The sequence below is a fragment of the Drosophila hydei genome, unplaced genomic scaffold (assembly GCF_003285905.1).
Source record: "Drosophila hydei strain 15085-1641.00,03,60 unplaced genomic scaffold, DhydRS2 tig00008147-arrow-arrow-pilon, whole genome shotgun sequence".
In the NCBI taxonomy this organism is placed as follows: Eukaryota; Metazoa; Arthropoda; class Insecta; order Diptera; family Drosophilidae; genus Drosophila; species Drosophila hydei.
The window spans coordinates 709,746-730,535 of NW_022045851.1; the positions used below are offsets into that span (position 1 = coordinate 709,746).

Below are 20,790 nucleotides of genomic sequence, written 5' to 3' on the forward strand. Positions count from 1 at the left end.
GAATGGCAAACAAGTTGCAAGCGTCGCACAGCAATGGGTAATTGTTTGCTCAGACAGGTTAATCATCGATGGTTTTGCAAATATTTGCAATATGTTGAAAGCACTTTCTCAGAATATTCACGGCAAAGGGAACGTAAGCCGAAGTACTCGACGATTAACAAAGAAAAAACTTTCAGTCAGACATTAACATTCTTTTATTATTATTTTGAAAAAATTTGCTTAAATACTAAACCTTTAAATTTAATCGGTGAAATTGAATGCAAGTTAAAAACTTCCCTTTAAGCAACTATTTAAACATGCTTTATAAATTTAAGATTAAGATTATATTATCACTCAAACATCTCAAATTATTTGTAATAATTTTTTAATATTAAATTAATATAAACTTCAGTTTGTTTGCTAAGATTTAAAACCATAACTCATTCTCTCTCAGCAACTTATAATAATAATTTATTTAAATTAGCAAATTTTAAGCTTTAAGAATTTCAATTTCTTTTCATTCGACGTCTTTATTGATTTAAGATACCCGGGTTGCCTAATATTTTAAGCTCGCCAAGCATCTGCGATAATATCGAGCTGTGTTTGTGCTTGTGCTTGAGTTTTCGTTGTATCCACATCAATCAATCAGGCAACAAGTAATAACTCAGGCCTTAACAAAAGGGTTCATTTCAGCATTTTTCTTGCTCCTATCAGCTTCTTTTGTTATCTGAGCTATTCTCTCTCTCCTCTTACATCCTTCTTCCCATGTCTCTTTCTTTCTATCTCTCATTCCTTCCTGCTCAATCTCATTTCCTGTGACTCTCACGCGTACGTTGTGGAACGTGTCCATTTGCTTTTGGGATGCTACGCATAATCGAATAAAATGCGTGATTAATTGGATTTTAATTGTTATCCCTTTGCAAGCCGAACGTGTTTTAGCTGTCGACAAGATGCTGCGTGAGAAAAAAAGTAAAATAATACCTGAACGGAAGTGCCATTAATTACGGTTTACAGGCAGGCAGGCAAAAGGACATTCAGAGGTTTGGGCTAAAGGTAACTGCAAACTTGGCTCAAACTAAATGGAAACACGTTTTGCACGTTTACAGCTCTAAGTTTTGCGAATTCAGCTCGGTTCGCATTTCGCTTTTAAGTACTTTAATGAAATGCCCATAGATCAAAGTGGTAAACAGAGTAAAGCGTTAAGTAAGGACAACAATTATCTAGCATCAGCTCCTTTCTCTCTCTCTCTCTATTTCCATCTATATCTCTCACTCTCTGTCATTGAATAAGTTTTGCATTTACTTTTATCGACTGGTAGCAAAAACCTGACCAGACACTAATAACTTTGCCTTGCCGTTCGCTCTTCAGTAGAATATCTGGCGCGCAACAAGGCACAAACTATGTAGTTGAGTTGTGATGCTCTGCTAGGGGCTTGCCAGCTGCATGATGGGTGGGCTGGCCATTCTATCATTTACCATTTATCAAGCAGCGTAACAAGTGACGCCGCAGGACCTCGATTTATTCCAGTGCTTTTAAATGCCGTTTACGGCATCAAGTTGTCTGCAATAAGCGAAGGCTACACTGCTCGAAGTTTATAAGTTATATACTAGACTAATTTTAATGAGATGCTACAAAGCTTAGAGTTTTGAAAGATTCTACCAAAAAACTATAAAGTTAAAAGAATGTCATAATCTATTTGATCCCAGTGCGTTATCGATTATATACTTCTAAATTTTTTTTTGTTATTAAGCATAAAAAGGAAAAACTATATTCACATACCAGTTATGAAAAAGTATAAAAGAGGGAGGGGGATGTTATAGTTGGCCAATCGTTTTGCCAAAAACCTATTCTTTTAAATATTTTCAAGGCGTATTGAGGTGTCTAATCACTCTACCGCTGTATCTGCTAGCGCGCCTTCCAACCTGGTCCTCCACTGTATACGGACTCAGGTCACGATGATGGCTGGAGGGACAAGGACAGGTTATAATTTTTCTTATGGCTTAATTTTATAAGGCCTGTATGTGATTATAATCTGGGCTACACATTATTCATAGACTCTTCTTTTGGCTGTGCGATCTGATGCTTCTTCTGTTGATCAGCCATCACAAATTATATTTTTAGCAAAAAACGAGTGTTTTATGTATATTATGTAAAGTTTTTTTATATACACAATATAACAATTGATTTCGATTTAAATGCTATTTTATATTAAAAAATGTATTACTAACAGTAAAGTTTGTTTGCTAAGTTCTACAACTAATTTCTTGCAGTGTGAAAAATTACTTCCTCTACTTATATAAATGTAAGGCAAGCCTAACTACTCACACACTTACTCTCAGCCATAACTCTATAGACTCCTACTCAGTCCAAGCGCTTACTCTCACTTTCTCACTCTATCCCACCATTGCTATGTGTCTATCTCTCTCGCACTCTCTCTTATACTCCCTTTTGCTGTCTCTTGCAGTTATGATTTATTATTCGGCATCACGGAGTCAGAATCCTATCATACATTGGCCGCATTAGCACTCGAGGAAGGATTACGTGAAAATGAACGCGATAATTTATTGCGCTTCTATATGCAGAGTCGCTTTGATGTTCGCCCCGATTTGGCATTGGCTGCCACGCTAAAAAAGTAAGTGAAATTTATGCGGTGTTTTATGATGGGCGTGAAATACAAACCGACATCGTCTATGGGTTCAGGGGCTGGCAAAACTTACAACTTGGCTGCATTTAACACTTTGCGCGCATTGTACACATACACACACATACATAAACGTACATACACACATATATATCGTATATCTCAATTAGAATTGTTTATGTGGCAATTTGTTTGCTTTAAGTGGCAAGGATTAGATCCGCGTCGCCAGCGCCTACAAAATGCCTCGGCTGGTGTCACAGAATCCTACACATAAGCTTTGCTTTAAATTAAAATTTATTCGCAGTGTATTCTAGCTTGAGATTGAACAACAATTCACTCAATTGATTGGATTTTTTAGAGATATACAGTTGCGTTCAAATAGGTAGTTGAGGCAATAAATGGCATTAGAAACGCGCTCTTATGAGTCTGAAAATAAGCAAAAGCTCGTTCCGGGTAATATTTATTGCACTCATTTAGATTTTTTTAGAATTCTATTCGATTTTATTTGTCTACGTTCTATGAAGGACACTTAAGCTGTATTTTGTGAATTTCACAATTATTTTTTTTTAATTTTTAAGTGTAAATCTTAACTATTTTTTCTTAAGATTTTTAAATTATTAGTGCTTTATATGGTACATAAAAATGCTAACGCTAAAAAGTATGCTATTCTTTTTACTTGATCTTTTATGCTACTCGTTTTCGTAGTATATAATATATTTTAATATTTAAATAACATTTCAGGATATTTAATTCAAATTTTACATTTCATCTTTAAACTGCCAGTTTTATTATTTTTTCTTAAATTATTTTATTTTTTCTTATATATGGATTCATTGGCATTAAAATATTTCTATTATGCCTTGTGTGTCCTATTAACCAATACATTATTTTGATATTATTATTTAGCACTCTAATAATGCATGTCTCATTAGCGTCAAAGCTGACACGAACAGCCGCATTTCAAGGGGCAAAACAAAAAAATGTTTTTTTTTGCGACCATAAATAATAATGAAAAAGACTCTCTGGTGGCGAGAGGCCAAGCAATTATGCCGAGAGTTAGTTAGTTATTACTTCGACTCTGTCCAAGTCCCGTTTGGCTCCTGTTCGCACACACAGCTACACTCAAAGACAGACAAAGGAACACACACATATATTATGCCCTTCATTTCATTTCGGAGCAAAACAATGCCAGCGACTATCTCATTTCTACCAGCCAGCCAGTTTGTGTGTGCGTATGCCTTGTTTGTGCCGTGCAATAAATAAATAGCACAATGCACAAAATTTGAACTCAGCAGCGCCGCCCCCACAATGTCCACGTTTCAGCTGCACTTTCTTAAGCGTGTGTGTGTTTGCCTGAATTGGATTCCTTAGAGATGCGTTTGAGTTCGGCCAGAACGACAGTTTATACTGTATATATCTATTTATATATATAAAGTTATTTGCACAAAACAGTGCAATTGTTTCTAAAGACGCTCGACAAGGACTTTAAGCCAAACTAGTCAGAACACTAGAGCAGACTATAGAGTATGCTTTCCTTTAGTTTGCATGTACACTGCACATTGTAGTAGTAGCACATAGTAGCACCTATAATGACACTGAAAGAGAAAATCTAAATCTAAACTGTAGAAATAAGTCGTTGAAGAAATAAATAAAATGCTTTTAGCTACAATTCGAAATGTGCAACATTATATAATTACAAAAGTTTTCGAAATGCTGGCAGCAAAAAAGCAGCTGCCCTTCATGAGAGTGTCACAAAAGGTAGAGTAACAAAAAAGAATGCATGAAGGCTGCAGGCCAGTTGCCACTAGCGGATAACAGCAATAACACCCACAATAATAGCAACAAAAAACAGCAACAACAGCGACAGCAAACAAGAAGAAACAACGACAAACAAACGATTGAAAGGAAGTTCACACAATCAACAACAGATGCGCTTTTTCACATGCGAATAACTGAACATGGAAACTCTCCAGGGAAATTGTTTTGTATGCCACTGCCTGCCACACACACAAACACACACATACACATAGTTGAGCAGCTGGTGCAGCACATCCCAGTGGCAATGCTTTGTTGTCCGTCATTGAATTAAATGGCAGTCGAAACAGCAGCTGCAGCAGCACTTGCAGCTGCTTCTGAAGCGGGCAATGCCTCGGCACTTTTTACTCTGCAGCTCTACATGACGCACAAACAGCTGGACAGCTCTATAGCTGGACAATTTAGACAACTGGACAGCTGGACAGTATATGTAGTAGAGTATCAGCAAAGCGTATCCTTTGTAGTCTGTGGCTTCGGTTGTTTTTAAGAATATTTCAGAATACCCCGCAGCCAGGAAAACCTGCACTCTTCTCTCTGCTACATGACACGTTTCAAATGCATCATTCTGTGTGAACAGTGGTTGGGATTGACCTAAAGGGGCGGAGATCACTCTGATAAAAATACTTGAAATTGTCATTCGATACATCAATTGAGTTATTGTTTGTGGTCTCACTCTAAGTGCAGCTGCACTCCCAAGATTTTCACTGGAGTGCTGAAGACTAGGAGTAAGACTGAGGTAAGGACCAAAAAAGTGAAAAAGCTTATTGCTCTTATTGATTTTCGTTCGGAGCAATAATTCGTTTAAAGAAGTTAGAGAAGTTAAAGAGCTCGTGCAATATGCTTGAGAAATTTCAATTGTAATCAAAACGGATTATATAAAGGGGAAGTGATAAAATCAGTCTAAGTTGCTGCAGCGAAATTTGGATTGTAGTTTGATTATGTCTTGTAACTGCCAGTTGTTAATTGTACTTGGTAATACATGTTTAAGCTGTAAGTGTGAGAGCTGAAGTGCGGCTATCAATAGAAGAAATCAATTTGATACGATTGTAGCTTCAATACGCCACACAATCGCTTAAGTAGCTTGATGAAAATTTCACTTAGCTAAAGCTCTTCACATATTTCCCACACACTGAGACTCACACGTGTAGCAACGTCTTATGGCTTATTGAGACAGGCTCTAATTCATTGAGCAGCCAAAAGGAGACCGGATGCGAGCCACTAAATAAATGCCGCTTGGCCATTGCCTTACCTCGTGGCCCCCTCTACTGAATGGGCCATTAATCTGAGTTTCCAGGGTGAATGTGTGTCGGACTTACGTTTGAGATCCGGGCATAACCAGCAGCAGCAGCAGTATCAGAAGAAGCACACAAAATTCACTGTAATGCCCAAATGGACAATTTCATGGCTAGTGTAAATCAAACACGCCTGCAATTAGGCCACACAGACAGAGGCGCCCTCACGACCCGACTCACCTGCCTCGACCAGTACCAAGTAGACAGCCCAATTTGAGGCCCGAAACAATTTAAGGCAATTGCTTTGAAACTCATTAGCATGCAAGCCGCCCCCATTGTTGTTGCCGTTCAATTTCTGATGTAGCTCGAGTTGTAGAGCAGCGTATATTAGCCACCTGCTGCAGTGTTGCACAACGTCGAATAAGGCTAGTCTGCGCCAGGTCTCTGTATCTCGTGTAACTGTATCTGGCCAGCCATTAAATGCAGCACGAAAACATGTCCGAAGCTTGGCTAAAAGGGTCAAACACTGCGCCCCCTAGACAAGGCAATACGGGGCCAAAAAAAGTCATAAAGTGTTGAAAGTTGCGCAGAGCCTAAAAGTTAAAATGTTTCCCCACTTACAACTTGCGACGGTTTTAAAGAAAAAAATGGCACAAAACTCGCTGCGTGAATGATGCTCAAAGGATGCTGCCCTCTTCACTCCAAGCAGCTGCTCAAATGAAATAAAACGGAGCCAAGGTGAACACAAAAGAACTGCACGAGGCCCCAGCTCAAGGGCCGCCTTACAGTCAAATTATTAGAAATTATGCAGAAAGTTGCAGCGGACTTGAAGCAAAAGTGGGAAAAGTAGCCCACTTGGCAGTCAACATTTATTAAATATGTATATATATTGAAGTAGCCTGATCCAGAGAGGCAAACAATTTCAATTTGCGTCTCTCTAGGAGCAGCTCTTAAAAATAATAATAGATTTCTTTTTGAAGTTAGGGTAATTCTGTGAAAGTTTTTGGGCAACTAAATTAAGTTTTAGCATGTGGCACAAGTAACTTTCTCATTTCTTATTCTTCAGCTGAAAAAAAGTTTAAGTTTAAGATTTTTACAGCGAGCAATATATATATATATATATATATATATATATATAATTTTATATGTATATATATTTATATATGTATATATATTTTATATGTATATATATATATATATATTTATTTATTTGTATATATATTTATATATGTATGTCGGGGATATGGGTGATTCTGATGCATCCATTTCATTTCAGATTTCATTTTACTTTCTTTCTTTTAATACAATTACTTTTATTTAATCAAGCTCAGAATGCGGAGAGTGGTTTATGTTATCTCCTTTTCATACGCCGACTTTCTGCCAAACCTCTTGTCTTTCGCACCGCCCCTGTGCTAGTCTCACGTTCGGTTCCTCTTACTCTAGAAGACTACCATATGCAGTTATTATTGGCTCGTCCTTGTGTATCTCTGCTTTATTTAATTTGTAATGCAATGAACAATTTCTGCAAACTAATGGCATTCTAAAACTTAAATCAATTCAGTCTCTAGCATGCATACTTGTCATTAGTAATTTCATTTTCAAAACCTGTTTTTACTCCTATTATCTATTAATTATAGAGAGTGCCTAGCTGGCTTTTAGACAAATTAAATTTAAAAATAAATTAATTAAGTTGATCAAGGATAGATCGAATGTGACTACACGGAAGTTTTAAGAGGACATTTGCTTTGTTTTTGTTCAAGACCGGTCAAGTTGGACTTGAGGATGCTAACGTCGGATTGCAGCCAAAGCTGCAATACCATACACCATAAAATAGAAGAGGTCAGGAGCTATTTTATATTTTGATCTTGTGGGATCTCTGGTTATACCTCTTGTAAAACCAAGAGAGGTTAGCCAACATAGTCCTAAAAGACTGAAGGTGAAGCTTCTGTAAAAGATAACTGCGAGGTATTTGTATGTCGGTTCGTGGCTCACTACTCTTCTATTAAAAAAAAAAAAAAAATTCGTGTAAATAAAATTATGAATTAAAAAGGCAAATATATTTTATATTTATTTAATATATTTATTAATTTTTAACTTAACAAAAAATATTTTTAATGTGAATGTATTTGCCATCAAATATCTCACCAATATTTTAAAAAAAACTGTTGCTTTTAACTGTGAAAATCAAAAAAATCCAGCTTATCTTAAAGCCAAGCGACAGACCACGACCTTAATAATAGCCAGCGGCGTAAGGAGCCAGAAACCCGGCTCAAAGTGTCGCTGACAGCTCTATTGTCATTTTAATTTTGCCAATTTATAAACCGCAACGGCAACGCCGAGCTCTTTAATTACCAGTGTTGCCAAACACGCGCCGCCAGACACGTAGATAAGGCGAATGCTTTTTCAGGCAGCTGTGGTCCAGGCAGGGGTCGAAGGGTCGAAGAGTGCCCGGTCGGAGGGTCGATGGCGACAAATGCCGCAGGCTCTGCTGGCCAACAGACTTATTTATTTTAATAATATTATTATTTATAAAAAATATGCAGAGCATCCCACGGGCAGCTGTTGTCCGTTGTCTGTTGTCTGCCGTCTGCGTAGCTGTTGTGCGAGTCGTGGGATTATGATGACAGCGGACGAGCTGAAGCACAGTATGCTGCTTAATTTATAGTCCTCGGGCTGGTAGCGGAAGTTGCATACATTATGTGCACAGCGTCTGGCCTGCAGCATATCGGATAAAGGGACGCCCAATACCAACGGGCCGTCAACTTTTAAACGCCACTCCGTCTGCCTTGTTGCTTTTTAGTATGTTTTGGCTTTAATGCGTTGACTAAATATGCACATTGTTTGCCAAACAACTGACGCCCATGCTTTTAGTGACTATCCCCCCAGTCCCTTCTGCTATTTTATGGTATCGTTGCATGTAACATTCACGAGGTTGCCTTAAGAAGTTTGATAATTGTCTTTGGCAAAAGGAAATAATACATTTGTAGTATATATTTAGCATCTATTGGCAAGGTATTCTTTTTGTATAAGTAATTACGTATTTACAACTTAGACATTATCTTTAAAAAAAATAAAGAAGGAAATTATTATTTATTTAAATTGTTATTAGTACGTTTTCGTATATGAATAACTTATAGTTCACTCGATTTCAGTTCATTTAAATTATTAAATTAAAATTTCTTAGTTTTCTCTCATATTTATTTGGCTTTGCTAAACACTGTCTTGCTTGAAAAGTTATTCAACTAAATCACATTGCGCCATAATAGACTTCATGCAGTTTTTATAAGCTATAATATCTAACAATGTTTTCATATTTATATATTCTTCCTAAATAATTGTAATATGGAGTTGTCTAAAAGTTTTCTAACATTCAGCCCATAAGAATTCTTGAACATGCTATCCCATGTGCATATGTGCCACTCGCTGCTGCTGATGCTGATGCGCTCTCGAGCTTATATAGAGTATGTTGTGCGTTTCATAAAGTTTTTTGGCTGCTCTGCTGCTGTTGCTGTTTCTGGGGAACGTGTTGTTTGCTCGCTGAAACATCATAAATTACATGCGTGCTTTTTGCCACACGCCTCTTGTGTGTACGCGCTCAAACTCAATCTGCAGCAGACCCTAACCCAATGCCTACCCCACTCACTCGTGCTATGCATATGCTCAACTTTCCGTTTTTGTTCTTTATTTTTATTATTTTTATTGCTGTTGTTATAAAAGTGCAGGATGCAAGTACGAAGGCGTTGGCGAGTATTATATTAATGTTTGTTGGCTCTATAAATCTGTGAATGGCAACAATTTTAATGTCGAAATTTTATTCATGAAGTGCGAACGCAATGCGCGGGATGCGAATGGGTTAACCCGTGGCGGATACAGATACATGTGTATATTCCAAGCGGGAAATTGCGTGTAGTTTAACTGCGTATTAAATATATTACACCAGGGAGCAGGGTAGAGGACGAATAAATACTATAGAGATGAAGAGTTGATACTAAGGCTTATGTAAGCAGAGTTCAAATGGCTATGTGAATCCGAAATGATGAGCTATATAATCTTACTTTCATTATGCACTTAGTTGGATTGAACGATTCCTGTAATACGAACAATTTATTTAGAAGTGTTAAAAATTCTTTAAAAAATAGGAAAAGATATGATAAAGAAGTTATCAAAAAGAGTTTAGATGAATTTTCAAATAAGTTTCCATGTAAGTGATTTACTCTACTTAAGTTACTTTGCAGGAATTTTATTTGAAGGATAAAACTTATTAAAATTCAAATGGAAATCCTTAAAAAATGTTTCGTAGATTTATTTCAATATTTATAGGATGTTTCAAGCGCCACTTTATTTAGTCAATCAATCCAATTACTTAAGCGTGTTGCACAGTGTAAGTGCTGAAGTGTAATAAAATGGTGCTTATTCCATTCGAGGCGTCATAAATGTGCAGGCAATCTTCCACATTCGAGACCAGACAGCCACGCAGACAACACACACAAAGAGCCAACCTCAAGCCCATTGCGGGCCGCAGAACAACAGTTATTCATAATCGTTTGTCCATATTTTGTGGCCTATGTACACACAACAATATCCACATTAAGCAACAGCAACAAATGTTCTACACAAAACGGCCACAGCCTGCGGTGGGGCAATTTCGGTGCTCGCGGTGCACGCTGACGTATGGTGCTTATATATTTGTTTAAACACTAATGCGAAATAGCAGCAACTATAAATAATGCAGTGTGCTTACAATAAATGGCAATACCTTGCACAATTGTTGGGGCGTTAGAGTGTATAGTGAAAACAATTAAAAAACATAATTTATTTGATTGTGTGCCATTAAGGGTCGTATGAGTATTATGTAGCATGTCAAACAACCAACACACATCTGCATGGCATCCCTTTTGTGCTGTGTGGCAGCTCTTTTAGTTTCGCATTCATTTGCGAGCAATCCCGGAGGCTTGTGTTCACTATTTAGCTAAAACTGTGCCTTCAAGTGCTGCCAGGCACATCGCAGCTCGGCTTAATGGGGCCAGCAGTTCCGGAAATGGGAGCCGTGTTAAGTGGGGTCTACGAACCCCGCAGCAGCACCAACGGCTGGCATCCCATTTTAACCCTAGCCCAACATAAGCATTAACGCCCAGCCAGAGATACGACTCGCTTTTGGGTTAGCTAGTTATTTAAGCAAATGTTTGAAGTGCTGCCATATCAGTTGCCATCTGTGTGTGTGCGTGTGTGTATATGAGCTTAAGGACGATTAAATGGATTTGATTTTGGGGCTAGCAAAGGCTCTGATTCGACTTTGTTTATGTATGCTAATATAGGCTGCATATTTGTGGCTGAGCTTGTTTTAGGATTATGAAATTCGAATTGGAAATTGTTTTGGCAGAGAGTAAGGAAACCCATCTGTTGGCTAATCTAGCATACGTTAAGTCAGAGGTATACTATGTTTGCTTAAGAATATACTTAAATAATTTCAGACAAATGAAAATCATTCAAATAACTTTAATGAGCCAAGTAATAATATTTAAGGAAAATGTGAAAGAACACAAGCCTGGCTCATGTTTCCGTAGCGACTCTTTTATATTTTAAGCTTATTTATTAATGTCAAAACATATAATATGGGCTTTCAAATTTCATTGAATAACAGGTGAAACATTCTGTAACTGTATTATATACATATACTTAAAGAAGTTTTCTAAACTTGTCTCATCGATTGGCAAAACTTATTAGCGACGTTATGCACTTAATTCATTTCATGCTCTCTCTAATCTTGTAGAACAATGAAATGCTCAAGCAATACTGAAACAACTTTCACTTAGGATCATTGAGCTGTAATCCGCCGCCAGTCACAACACCAAGTGTTAACACCTTCATTTGCTGAGTGGAGCAAATGCTCAACGTATCCTCGTGCACATTCTCATTTAATGCAATTTAAAATGAAATTGCATTTTATTTGCACAACTTCATTAGCAAAAACCCTTCAGCAAATTCATTACGACGCTGCCAATGACTATCAAAATGTAGGGCACTACAAATGGCTGCAGTCAACCAAAAGCTGACTGTCACACACACAGACGGGCACACGCACGAACTCCCACTCCCACTCACACTCACACACCGACATACTCACCTCGAAATGTCTTCTCGAGTGCGGAAATATTTAAAGTGTCACACACGCTGTTCGGAAATTAAATGTGAACATTGCTTATGCTCAGCCAGTAAAAGTGGCTCCTGTGTCCGTGTATGAGAGCTTCGCGAACGGAAAGCAGACGCCCCATTACACTGTGCAACAACATAATTAAATATTAAAGGACTGTAAAAGTTTTTTTATGATTTTTATCAAGCAAAAGTCAGAAAAGCTTATGTTTAATGCGGGCTTTTAACACGTATATTTACTTATCATAAAATAACAGTTTCTAAAATTCGAAAAGCCTTCTTTACCTCTTCACAAATATATCTTTAATATTAATTAGATTTTAAAGACTATAAAGACTTTGTGTACTTAAAGCTCTACTGAAATGCCATCTAATAATTTTTTGTTTGATTGGGTCAATTAGACGTAACTCGTTTACAAATGAGTTTACCTACATACAATATTCTCCAGCAACTTCTCATACTACTTTCAATACATCTCAATCGTACATCAAACAAAACTGACGTGCTTAGCAACATTACCAAGCATGTTTACAACTCTCTTTCACACAGAGTCGCTTACATGCTCTTCTTCTTTTCATTAACCATTGGCCATCATCTCTGTAGAGAAAAGGACCATTGAGGTGACTAAGACATTAATCAGTAATTTTGTGGCTTAGTGCTCCATCTACAGTTTATACACTCCACTTGCCGTGTGAATGGCCAGAGCCAGAAAAGTGCCCGCCGTCAGTCAAGGTGTCTGTCTCCTGTCCGAATCCATTCCATGCTCTCTTTGTGGGTGTGGCACAATAACAAAATGACATTGTTCGCTTTTGTTGTGGCATCCTCCACTTCTTTGTCCCTGTCCTTAATACCCCTCTATTTTTCATTGCATACTTTCGAGTGTTTGCTGTGCATATTTCTGTTGGTCGTCTGCCGGAGGCGTTTAAAGTTTTGTGTTTTGTGTTTTGGGTTTTGATTTTTAAGTGTTTTGCGGTTAGTGTTTTGAGTAGAGAGTTTACTTTACGCTACGTTTCGTTACGTTGTGTTGTGTTGTGTTTGTTTGGCCTCCTTTGTGGCGCTGTTTGCGGTGCGTATACTTAACATTGTTGCACACAGTATGTGGTTGTATTTATTAAATTCAACTGTCGTGCGATGGTTCAGTTGTTGCTCCAACTTTTCACACAGATTTGGCTGCTTGTGAACCCACCAAAAATGCACATATATGTTTTCGGTTGGGAGTTCCTCTACAAAAAAAACTTTTCATTTCGCATTGTTTTTGCCTTTTGCTGACACATTATGGACAAAAATTAACTGGTTTTCAGTAGAGATTACGACTTAAATATTTTAATGAACACATGCAGAGCAGCAATATCATCTGACAACTTCTATCTAACAGAATATTTAAATAAGAATAATCAGGGTTCTCTACATGTAATTGGGGAAAACAGAAGATCCCTTTAAAATTGCATATCCAATGCCTCTTCTATACTTAAGCTATTTCTTAGCTATTTGTAGCGATTCCTCCTTCTGCCTGGCAGCTGCTGATTGCAATGTTCCCTGCTGCTGTTGTTCATTGAATAATTTAAAGAAATATTGCGCCGGCTTTGGCCAGTGCGCTGTTTGAGCTCATTTTAAGTAAGCATAGACTTGACATTTTCACTTTATTTATTGCACACACACATAGGGATAGACATTCACATCCTGCTGGCAACAACAATTGGAGAGCATGGTGTAAGCGTTTGCTCAAGTGTGTGAGATTACATAATAGAAACCGCAAATAAATAAATCGCGTACTATAGCCACATGACATACGCAGCAATAACAACAAGGAGCTATGTACAAACATGTGTCTCCGGAGACAGCAAGTGCTGTTCGCTTCGTCCTGCCAAAGGACTTGCAGCTCTACAAGAAAATCAACAGCAGCAACAGCAGCAGCAGCAGGAGCACCAGCAAACGGGTAAAAATAAGTGGAAAAAAGACCACTGAGAGACTCGTACCTTGGGCCATACATTCATGATGAGTGCTACCCCTACCCTTCCAGCTCCAGGCAGACATGGCAGGTGGCGGGGGTGTGAAGGCTTGCCTCTTGGCTGTTGTCTGTATCGAGGTCAAAGCGCATAACTTAAGTAGCCGACAATAAAATGCATAACATGGCGCACAGGCCAAAAGGCAAAAAGCAAACCTGAGCGAAAATGTACAAAATATGGCTCTATTTATTTGTACATTAGGCTAACAAGAAGAAGAAGACGCGGCAACGGCAAAGGCAGTGGCAGAAGCAGCAGTATAAGATGCTGAAATACGCGCCTGACAAGTTTTTTCTCCATGTGTGAGCTCTTATACCCTTCGCTATAGCTACACCCCTCATTCCCTCTGCTTCTACCTGGCTGTAGCAGCTGCTAGCAAAAGGCCAAGTGTTGTGCTTGACATGTGCCAAGAACCCATTGAGCACAGCCCTGACTATACGTTGTTGTTGTTTGTGTGTGTGTGTGAGTGTATTTGTGTACGTGTGTCCTGCTGGGGCCATAATAATTTCACGCTGCGTTGCAAAGACTGTTGAGATCGCAGTATAAACCATATTTGACTTTCTTGGCGAATACGTCAAGTAATCAAAGCAAATGTAATTCTGACACTACATAAAATTGGATTATGTCTTTTATTAAACTGTCTTTCATTAAACTGAAGGGCACATTTGTAAGACATTTATAATTAAAATTATTACGAAAGAAAAACTTTTTTGCACTTTTAAGAGTCTTTGTTTGTTTAACTCAAGTAAAAGGAATAAGTAATATAGTGATGAGCAGCTAAAAAACCTTTTAAGAATAGTCCCATCTCTATGCAATTCAGCATTCATTATTAAAGCTTGCGTTTGATGAATTCAGAAGCATTTCCAGCACGCGCGCCACGTATTCCGTATTTTGCGTATTTTGTACTTTCACAGAACTTTCGGACAATGCAACCGCATAATTAAGCGGTGAAGTGTGCGACCAACAACGGCGTCAGCTATTTGAAAATTGTTAACAATGCGCATTACGTATACGCCATGTGGTGATTGTATTGTTTTTTTATGTCTGCCCGCACACAGATACCAGGACATGTACAACAATCCGATAAAAGCCACTAATTTGGAGCATCGCGACGTTGTGCTGGACATCCTCTCCGATGCCCGGGTCGTCGGACCTCTGCTGCAGACGGGCATGTTCCATGCGGATGTGAATCGACGCAATTATATGTACGTTTTTGGACATAACAGCGCCACGGGTCCCTATGCAAATGTAAGTACAAGTGCATTCATATTTGGTATTCTATACTTACATATAAGTATATTTATATATGCATGAGTGTGGAAATGGATTATAGATATTGTAAGAGCGCCAAGCTGGTATTCTAATTAAGCAGCGCATTTCATTTAAATGCTGTGGTCAATTTTCCTAAATGTACAAACAGCAGAAGTTAGTCGTTTAATGAGTTTCACGGACTGCCCAAAAGCTTCCCCCTGCGACTCTCTGCTTAGCTACTCTCTGCTGGGTCATTCCATCATTGGCTGCCATTTTGGCTTTTCAGCAAAACAATTCACAACTTTGCAGCTGTACAGGCCGCGACGCGTAACGATCGTAATAAAGGCAATGAACTGCCTTTCAGTCGTGAGAGAACAAGAACAACATTCGCAACAAAAGCAACTTTAAGTTGGGGGCAAGTCGCTAAGTAGACAACGAACCACTTCACTGGGGGGAATGCCTTACGGTTTTTGTTTTTGGTTTTGTGGCCCGCGGGCGGCTCACTGGTTGAGTGGTTGAATGGCTGCCGACTGGCTGGGTGCCCGTTTGCCTCGACTAACTTGGCTGGTTATTTGTGTCTCTGCTGAGTGTCTGTCGTGTCAGTCCGTTCAGCTGCTCTTGGTTGCTGCTTTTATAGCTTTGCCATGCTTCAGGATTTGTTACTGATTGCCATTTGAAGATAGCCTCGGTTGCTCTCAATATCGCTACTCTATACATTCACCACTCTCTATACTTTGTTATGATTAAATGTGTCTATCGATTTGTAATTAGGATGCAAACACAGCTATTTGATAGAGGATAATACAACAAATTTGATGGCTTGATTGCTGCATGAACCACTTTGATTCACATTAATGAAAATTGAATAAGCATTTCGAATTTAGTATAGATGGACGATAGTATTTTGCCAAGAAAGCCATTTCAAATTGTCAAATAGCTAACCAAATATACAAATAAATGAAGAGCAAATCATGCTTTGCTTTAGAGGAAAAGCACGAATTTAAATGTTGAAATTTATAAATAAATATAGAGTGCATTTATACAACTTCATACAAATTAAGCTTGAATATAAATAAATGAATATATAAATACATAATATAATTGTACATAAACGCAATTCGTTTGATTAAATATAATATTTATAGGATTAGTATTAATATAATATTTATTTACTGACAAATTAAAACGAAATTCCATAATTCTGAATAATTGATCTAAAAAGTATAAAAGTTCTAATTCCAAAAGCAAATTATTGGACAATATACACCATAATTCCAGATGTATTTGTAAGGCTTTAAATGCCCGTCACAGAACATCCGACAGCAGAGCTTGACAAAATATGAATAAAACTGAAATAATAACAACAAAATCCCCAAATAAAGAGCACTAAAACAGAAATAATGAATGGGGAGACCACATATAAAAATCTAAATAAAAAGGACCAAAGGAAAAAAGCGAGAAGTTATTATTTCGCATTATATTTTTGGAAAGTTTAGCTTTGGCTGTGGCGCTAAGCGTATTTTTATGACCCTTGCTACCCAAGGGTGGAGAGCTCCAAAGTTGGCCATAAACCATGACCAAGTCAACTAAGACCCAACTAAATGAAAATAGACGTCAATGGGGCTCTCGATGCACTCGACTGGCTTTTTCAAATGCGACAACAGTTTGTGGCTGGGAGAAAAGTGCAACAACTTTTTAATAGCCGGCAATTAAAGCATACAAATATATATCCAAAAAGGAAAAGAGAAAAATATATTACTAATAAATAATGAGCAAACGAACTGCAGTGCTTAAACTTTGTGTACAAACTCTGCTGAGTCTTTTTTCGGGAAGTTGTAGTTGTTCCTAAAAGTAGCTTAATAATAGATGAGAGCATGTGCCATAGCTTAAGCGACATTTATATTTATGCGCTTAAGATGAGAAAAAATGCGACGACGATCAGCGTAAAGCGCCAAAGCGCATTAGTTGCAAATAAATTATGAAATGAAATGAAATTCACTTAAATAATTCATGCCGAAAGCAAAGCCAAAATGCTGCCACGACGAACATGAGCTGGAGCCTTGGCTGCGAACTGGCTCCCGCTTGCCTACAAATTATCGCAGCGACAGCCCAAGTCCTGGGGCCCATGTGCCAGACAAATAAACAAACCAAGCAGACCCACAGACCCACAGTAGCCCACGCATAGAGGCAGACACATTTATACTGTTTGTGTGTTGTGAGGAGCTTTAACAATGCCGCAACATTTTTCTCCGACATTTTATTTTTATTTATTTGGCCATTTGCTTTGTTGTTTGTCAGAGGCCAAAGCCAAAAACTCAACTAAAATGCGCACATTTCTGCATAAACTGCGCTGCTGCACTTGTGCCCAAGTATTTTGATACCCTCTAATCATAAATTCAGTAAAACGAGTGGCTTAAAGTTCGGGCAGGTTATTTGAGGTCCAAGAAGATAGAAACTCATTTGAGGATTTTTGTTGAGGGCAGCAGCATTTAATTTGACTTAAACATTTTGTAAACAATTTTAAAATTTTTTTATCATATTCCAAAATTGATTTTATTTAATCTCTTGCTAAATTACTGTTGCGCAGGGTATATCATTCATAGTTATATCTATACTAGGCTGCTGCTTAAACATCTCGTTGGCGACCACGCCCACACTCTGTAAACACTTGAAACCAACTAGCTGACTGAGTGACTGAGTGACTTCCTCTGCTCTGCCCTGCAAAGTTCCCGCTATCTCTAAGACTTAAGCTGCGGGCATATTGTAAAACTTTTTGGCACATGTCTTGCATGTTTGCAGCTGAGAAGCTGTCGTCCAAGGACTCCAGAAGAAGCACTCACTCCTTTCTGAACGCGGCTCGAGGCGATTGTGAAACTGAAGTAAATGATGCGTGTAAGAACAGTTCTTAAACGCACTTAAATTCAATTCCTCAACACGAAAGCTAAAAAAAAAATTATACATAAAATATAGGCATATCTATTTGTAAACTAATATATAATATTTTTAAATATAAATATAAATTTAATATAATATTGACGCTGGCTAATATAATTAAATTTATTCAAATATTTTCTTACATTGCAAAATATTTCTATTATTTATAATACTTAATATGTTTTGGCATAATAAACCCGGCATTTTTTACAAGCACCCGCAACGTCATACCGAACATTCCAACTATGTCTCGTCTGATCCCTTTTCTTGGCCTTCTTCCGCTTGGTGGAAGTTTGGAGCTGCCTTTTGATAAGAATGCGAAATAAATTGTAGAAGGAAGGAAACTGAATTCATAAAAATAAATATAATAAAAACGAAACTAAAATTTTTATTGGCGTCGCGCGCGCACAAACTTTTCTTCATTCACATTTTTTTCCTTCTTTTGCTGCCGTTGACCGCATTCATAAAAGAAATACGTCTCAAGACTTGGGTAAATAATAAAAAAACTTTTGCAACGTGACGCAAAATATGTAGAAATACTTTTTTGGGTCCAGTTCCAGTCCCAAAAATAAGACTCGAACGCAACTTAAGCAACTGCTCCGAAATTTCTAATTACGAAATAGAAAATTACAAATTAAAGACGCCCCCGGCTCGCCTTGGGCGTTTCAGCTGAAGCTTATAAAAGCCCATTAAGATGAGTTACAAATTACGGCCTGCGCTCCTTGGCCACGGGGGGTCGAAGTTCATGCCACGCCTGCTGTCGCTTACATTAGAGCCAATTTGGCAAACACTTTTGCCGATTCCCGAGGTTGACGCTTAGGCAAATTGTTGCTTCCGTTGGCTTTGGGCTAAAGCGGAAGTCAAGCGAAAGAAAGAGATGGATAGAAAAAGAGAGAGAGCGCTAGACAGACATTGCGATGGAGCAACGCAAACAAAAACATAAATTACAAAATTAACGCATGTATTTTAAATTGAGTTTCCGGTTTTTATTTGTATTTTTATATTCAACTTTAATGGCGCAACTTACACTGGAAGCCATTCGAAAATGATTTAACAGTTTATTTTTTTATGAATATATAACCTAATTAAAAATCATTTAAAACCCGATATTTGCAATTGTTTTTTTTTTATAACATATTATTCTTTTAATTAATGACAAAGTACTTAAGAATCAGTGTTTGAGAAAGAAAATTGTGTACAAATTGTTTATTTTTAGCTCTACAAGTGTTACATTTTGCATCCATCCAATATCCTGCTTAATCCAATTATCGTCTGACGAACTTTCTATTATTATACTTCAATGGCTTTCAAACAAACATATGCTGGTTGTTTGGCAACAATTTGCACCATAAACCAGTATTTATGGTCTGCACAATTCGGTTTGCCTCAGATAAAAAGTTTACTGAACCTCAAAAGGGCAACAAAACTTGGCACTTGTCCTGTCATGCAGGCAGACTGTGTGCTGTTTCTACTTTTCTTTCCATATTTACGCATTTCATCACAAAAATGGAAAATCAAAATCAAAAATGACATTTATCATTCATAAACGCCAACAAAAGCTGGCGACAACCATGAAAATGAGCCAAAAAGGAGCTTAAGCAACCACAACAACGACAACAACAATCACAAAGGCCGACACCAATTTTTATGGGCGCCAAAGCGAAATGCTTTGTGACTTTGTTACATTTTTCATGGCAACCGTAAAAAGTTAGCTTTATTACCCACCTACTTACTGCAGTTGTTGCCACATGGCCAGCCCAGCCCAGCCGCTGCCTCCCCCGCACGAACTGTCCGACAGACTAGCCAAATATTTATGCAGCCAAAGCCAAGAAGATTGATGCTGACTGGCCAAAAGCTGCTGAATAGCATTTTCCACTGATCTGATGTCTGTTACAATTTTCACCACGTTTTCAATGCATATTAAAAGTCGCAGTGAGGGTATATTGATTTTGTATAGCAAGCGGACAAATATTTAAAAAGAAATTATTGATTATAAGCTAATAAAACTTAAATGGATTATCCATTGTAAATTAAGGCTACTGGATATTGGGCATGCAAAGAAAGAATCAACAAATACTTAACAACTATTTTAAAACAAATTAGAATTATTATTAAAAAACTATAATTATATAAAAACATTGCAATTCAAAGTTAATTAAATGAGTAAATCTAATTCTTATTTTCGGTGTTTGTTAAGATTCTATTAGGATAAGAAATCAAGAATAAATTAATTTAATAAATTAAATTAATCACTCTAAATATGTTTAACTTATTTTAAGCAAATATTGATTATTAAGAATAAATTTGATCTGAATATTCGATTTTTGAAGAGAATAGTCTTGTCATTAGATATATATTTTATGTAAGAGTATTATAAATTTTGCAGTTTTTTATATGCGAGCTCATCTGTTTCAATTGCAGCTACCGCATAGCATAATGGGCGAGGAGCTGGCGTTCGTTTTTGGTGCGCCGCTGGCGCCGGCCGGCCCATTTCCCAGCCACAACTATTCCGTGCAGGAAAAGCTGCTTTCCGAGGCGGTAATGGCATATTGGACGAACTTCGTAAAGACCGGGTGAGTAGTGTCTATGCCAAGAGCGAATTGAAGAGTGAATTTGCGATTGGAAACGTAGGGAGGCAAGAGGAACATGCATTGGGGCACCACAAGGGGCAGTGGGTGTCGGGCAGCTAAGCCATCAGCACAACGAGTCGCAGCTCTGCATGCAAATGCGACAGAACATGCGGATGCGAATGCGATATCCAGGGAGCTGGGCTGTGGCACGTTTT

General features: G+C 37.8%; 1 protein-coding gene across 6 annotated transcripts in view; it reads left to right on the forward strand.

The window, feature by feature from the left end:
• The window catches only part of LOC111602760 (neuroligin-4, X-linked), a 42,287-nt gene that overhangs the window by 18,330 nt on the left and 3,167 nt on the right, over positions 1-20,790 (forward strand). For all 6 annotated transcript variants that reach the window (XM_030225879.1, XM_030225880.1, XM_030225883.1 and 3 more), the window contains exons 8-10: positions 2,444-2,611; positions 14,879-15,068; positions 20,427-20,578. In XM_030225879.1, the coding sequence (XP_030081739.1) occupies positions 2,444-2,611; positions 14,879-15,068; positions 20,427-20,578 (510 nt within the window). The remainder of the gene's footprint in view (positions 1-2,443; positions 2,612-14,878; positions 15,069-20,426; positions 20,579-20,790) is intronic.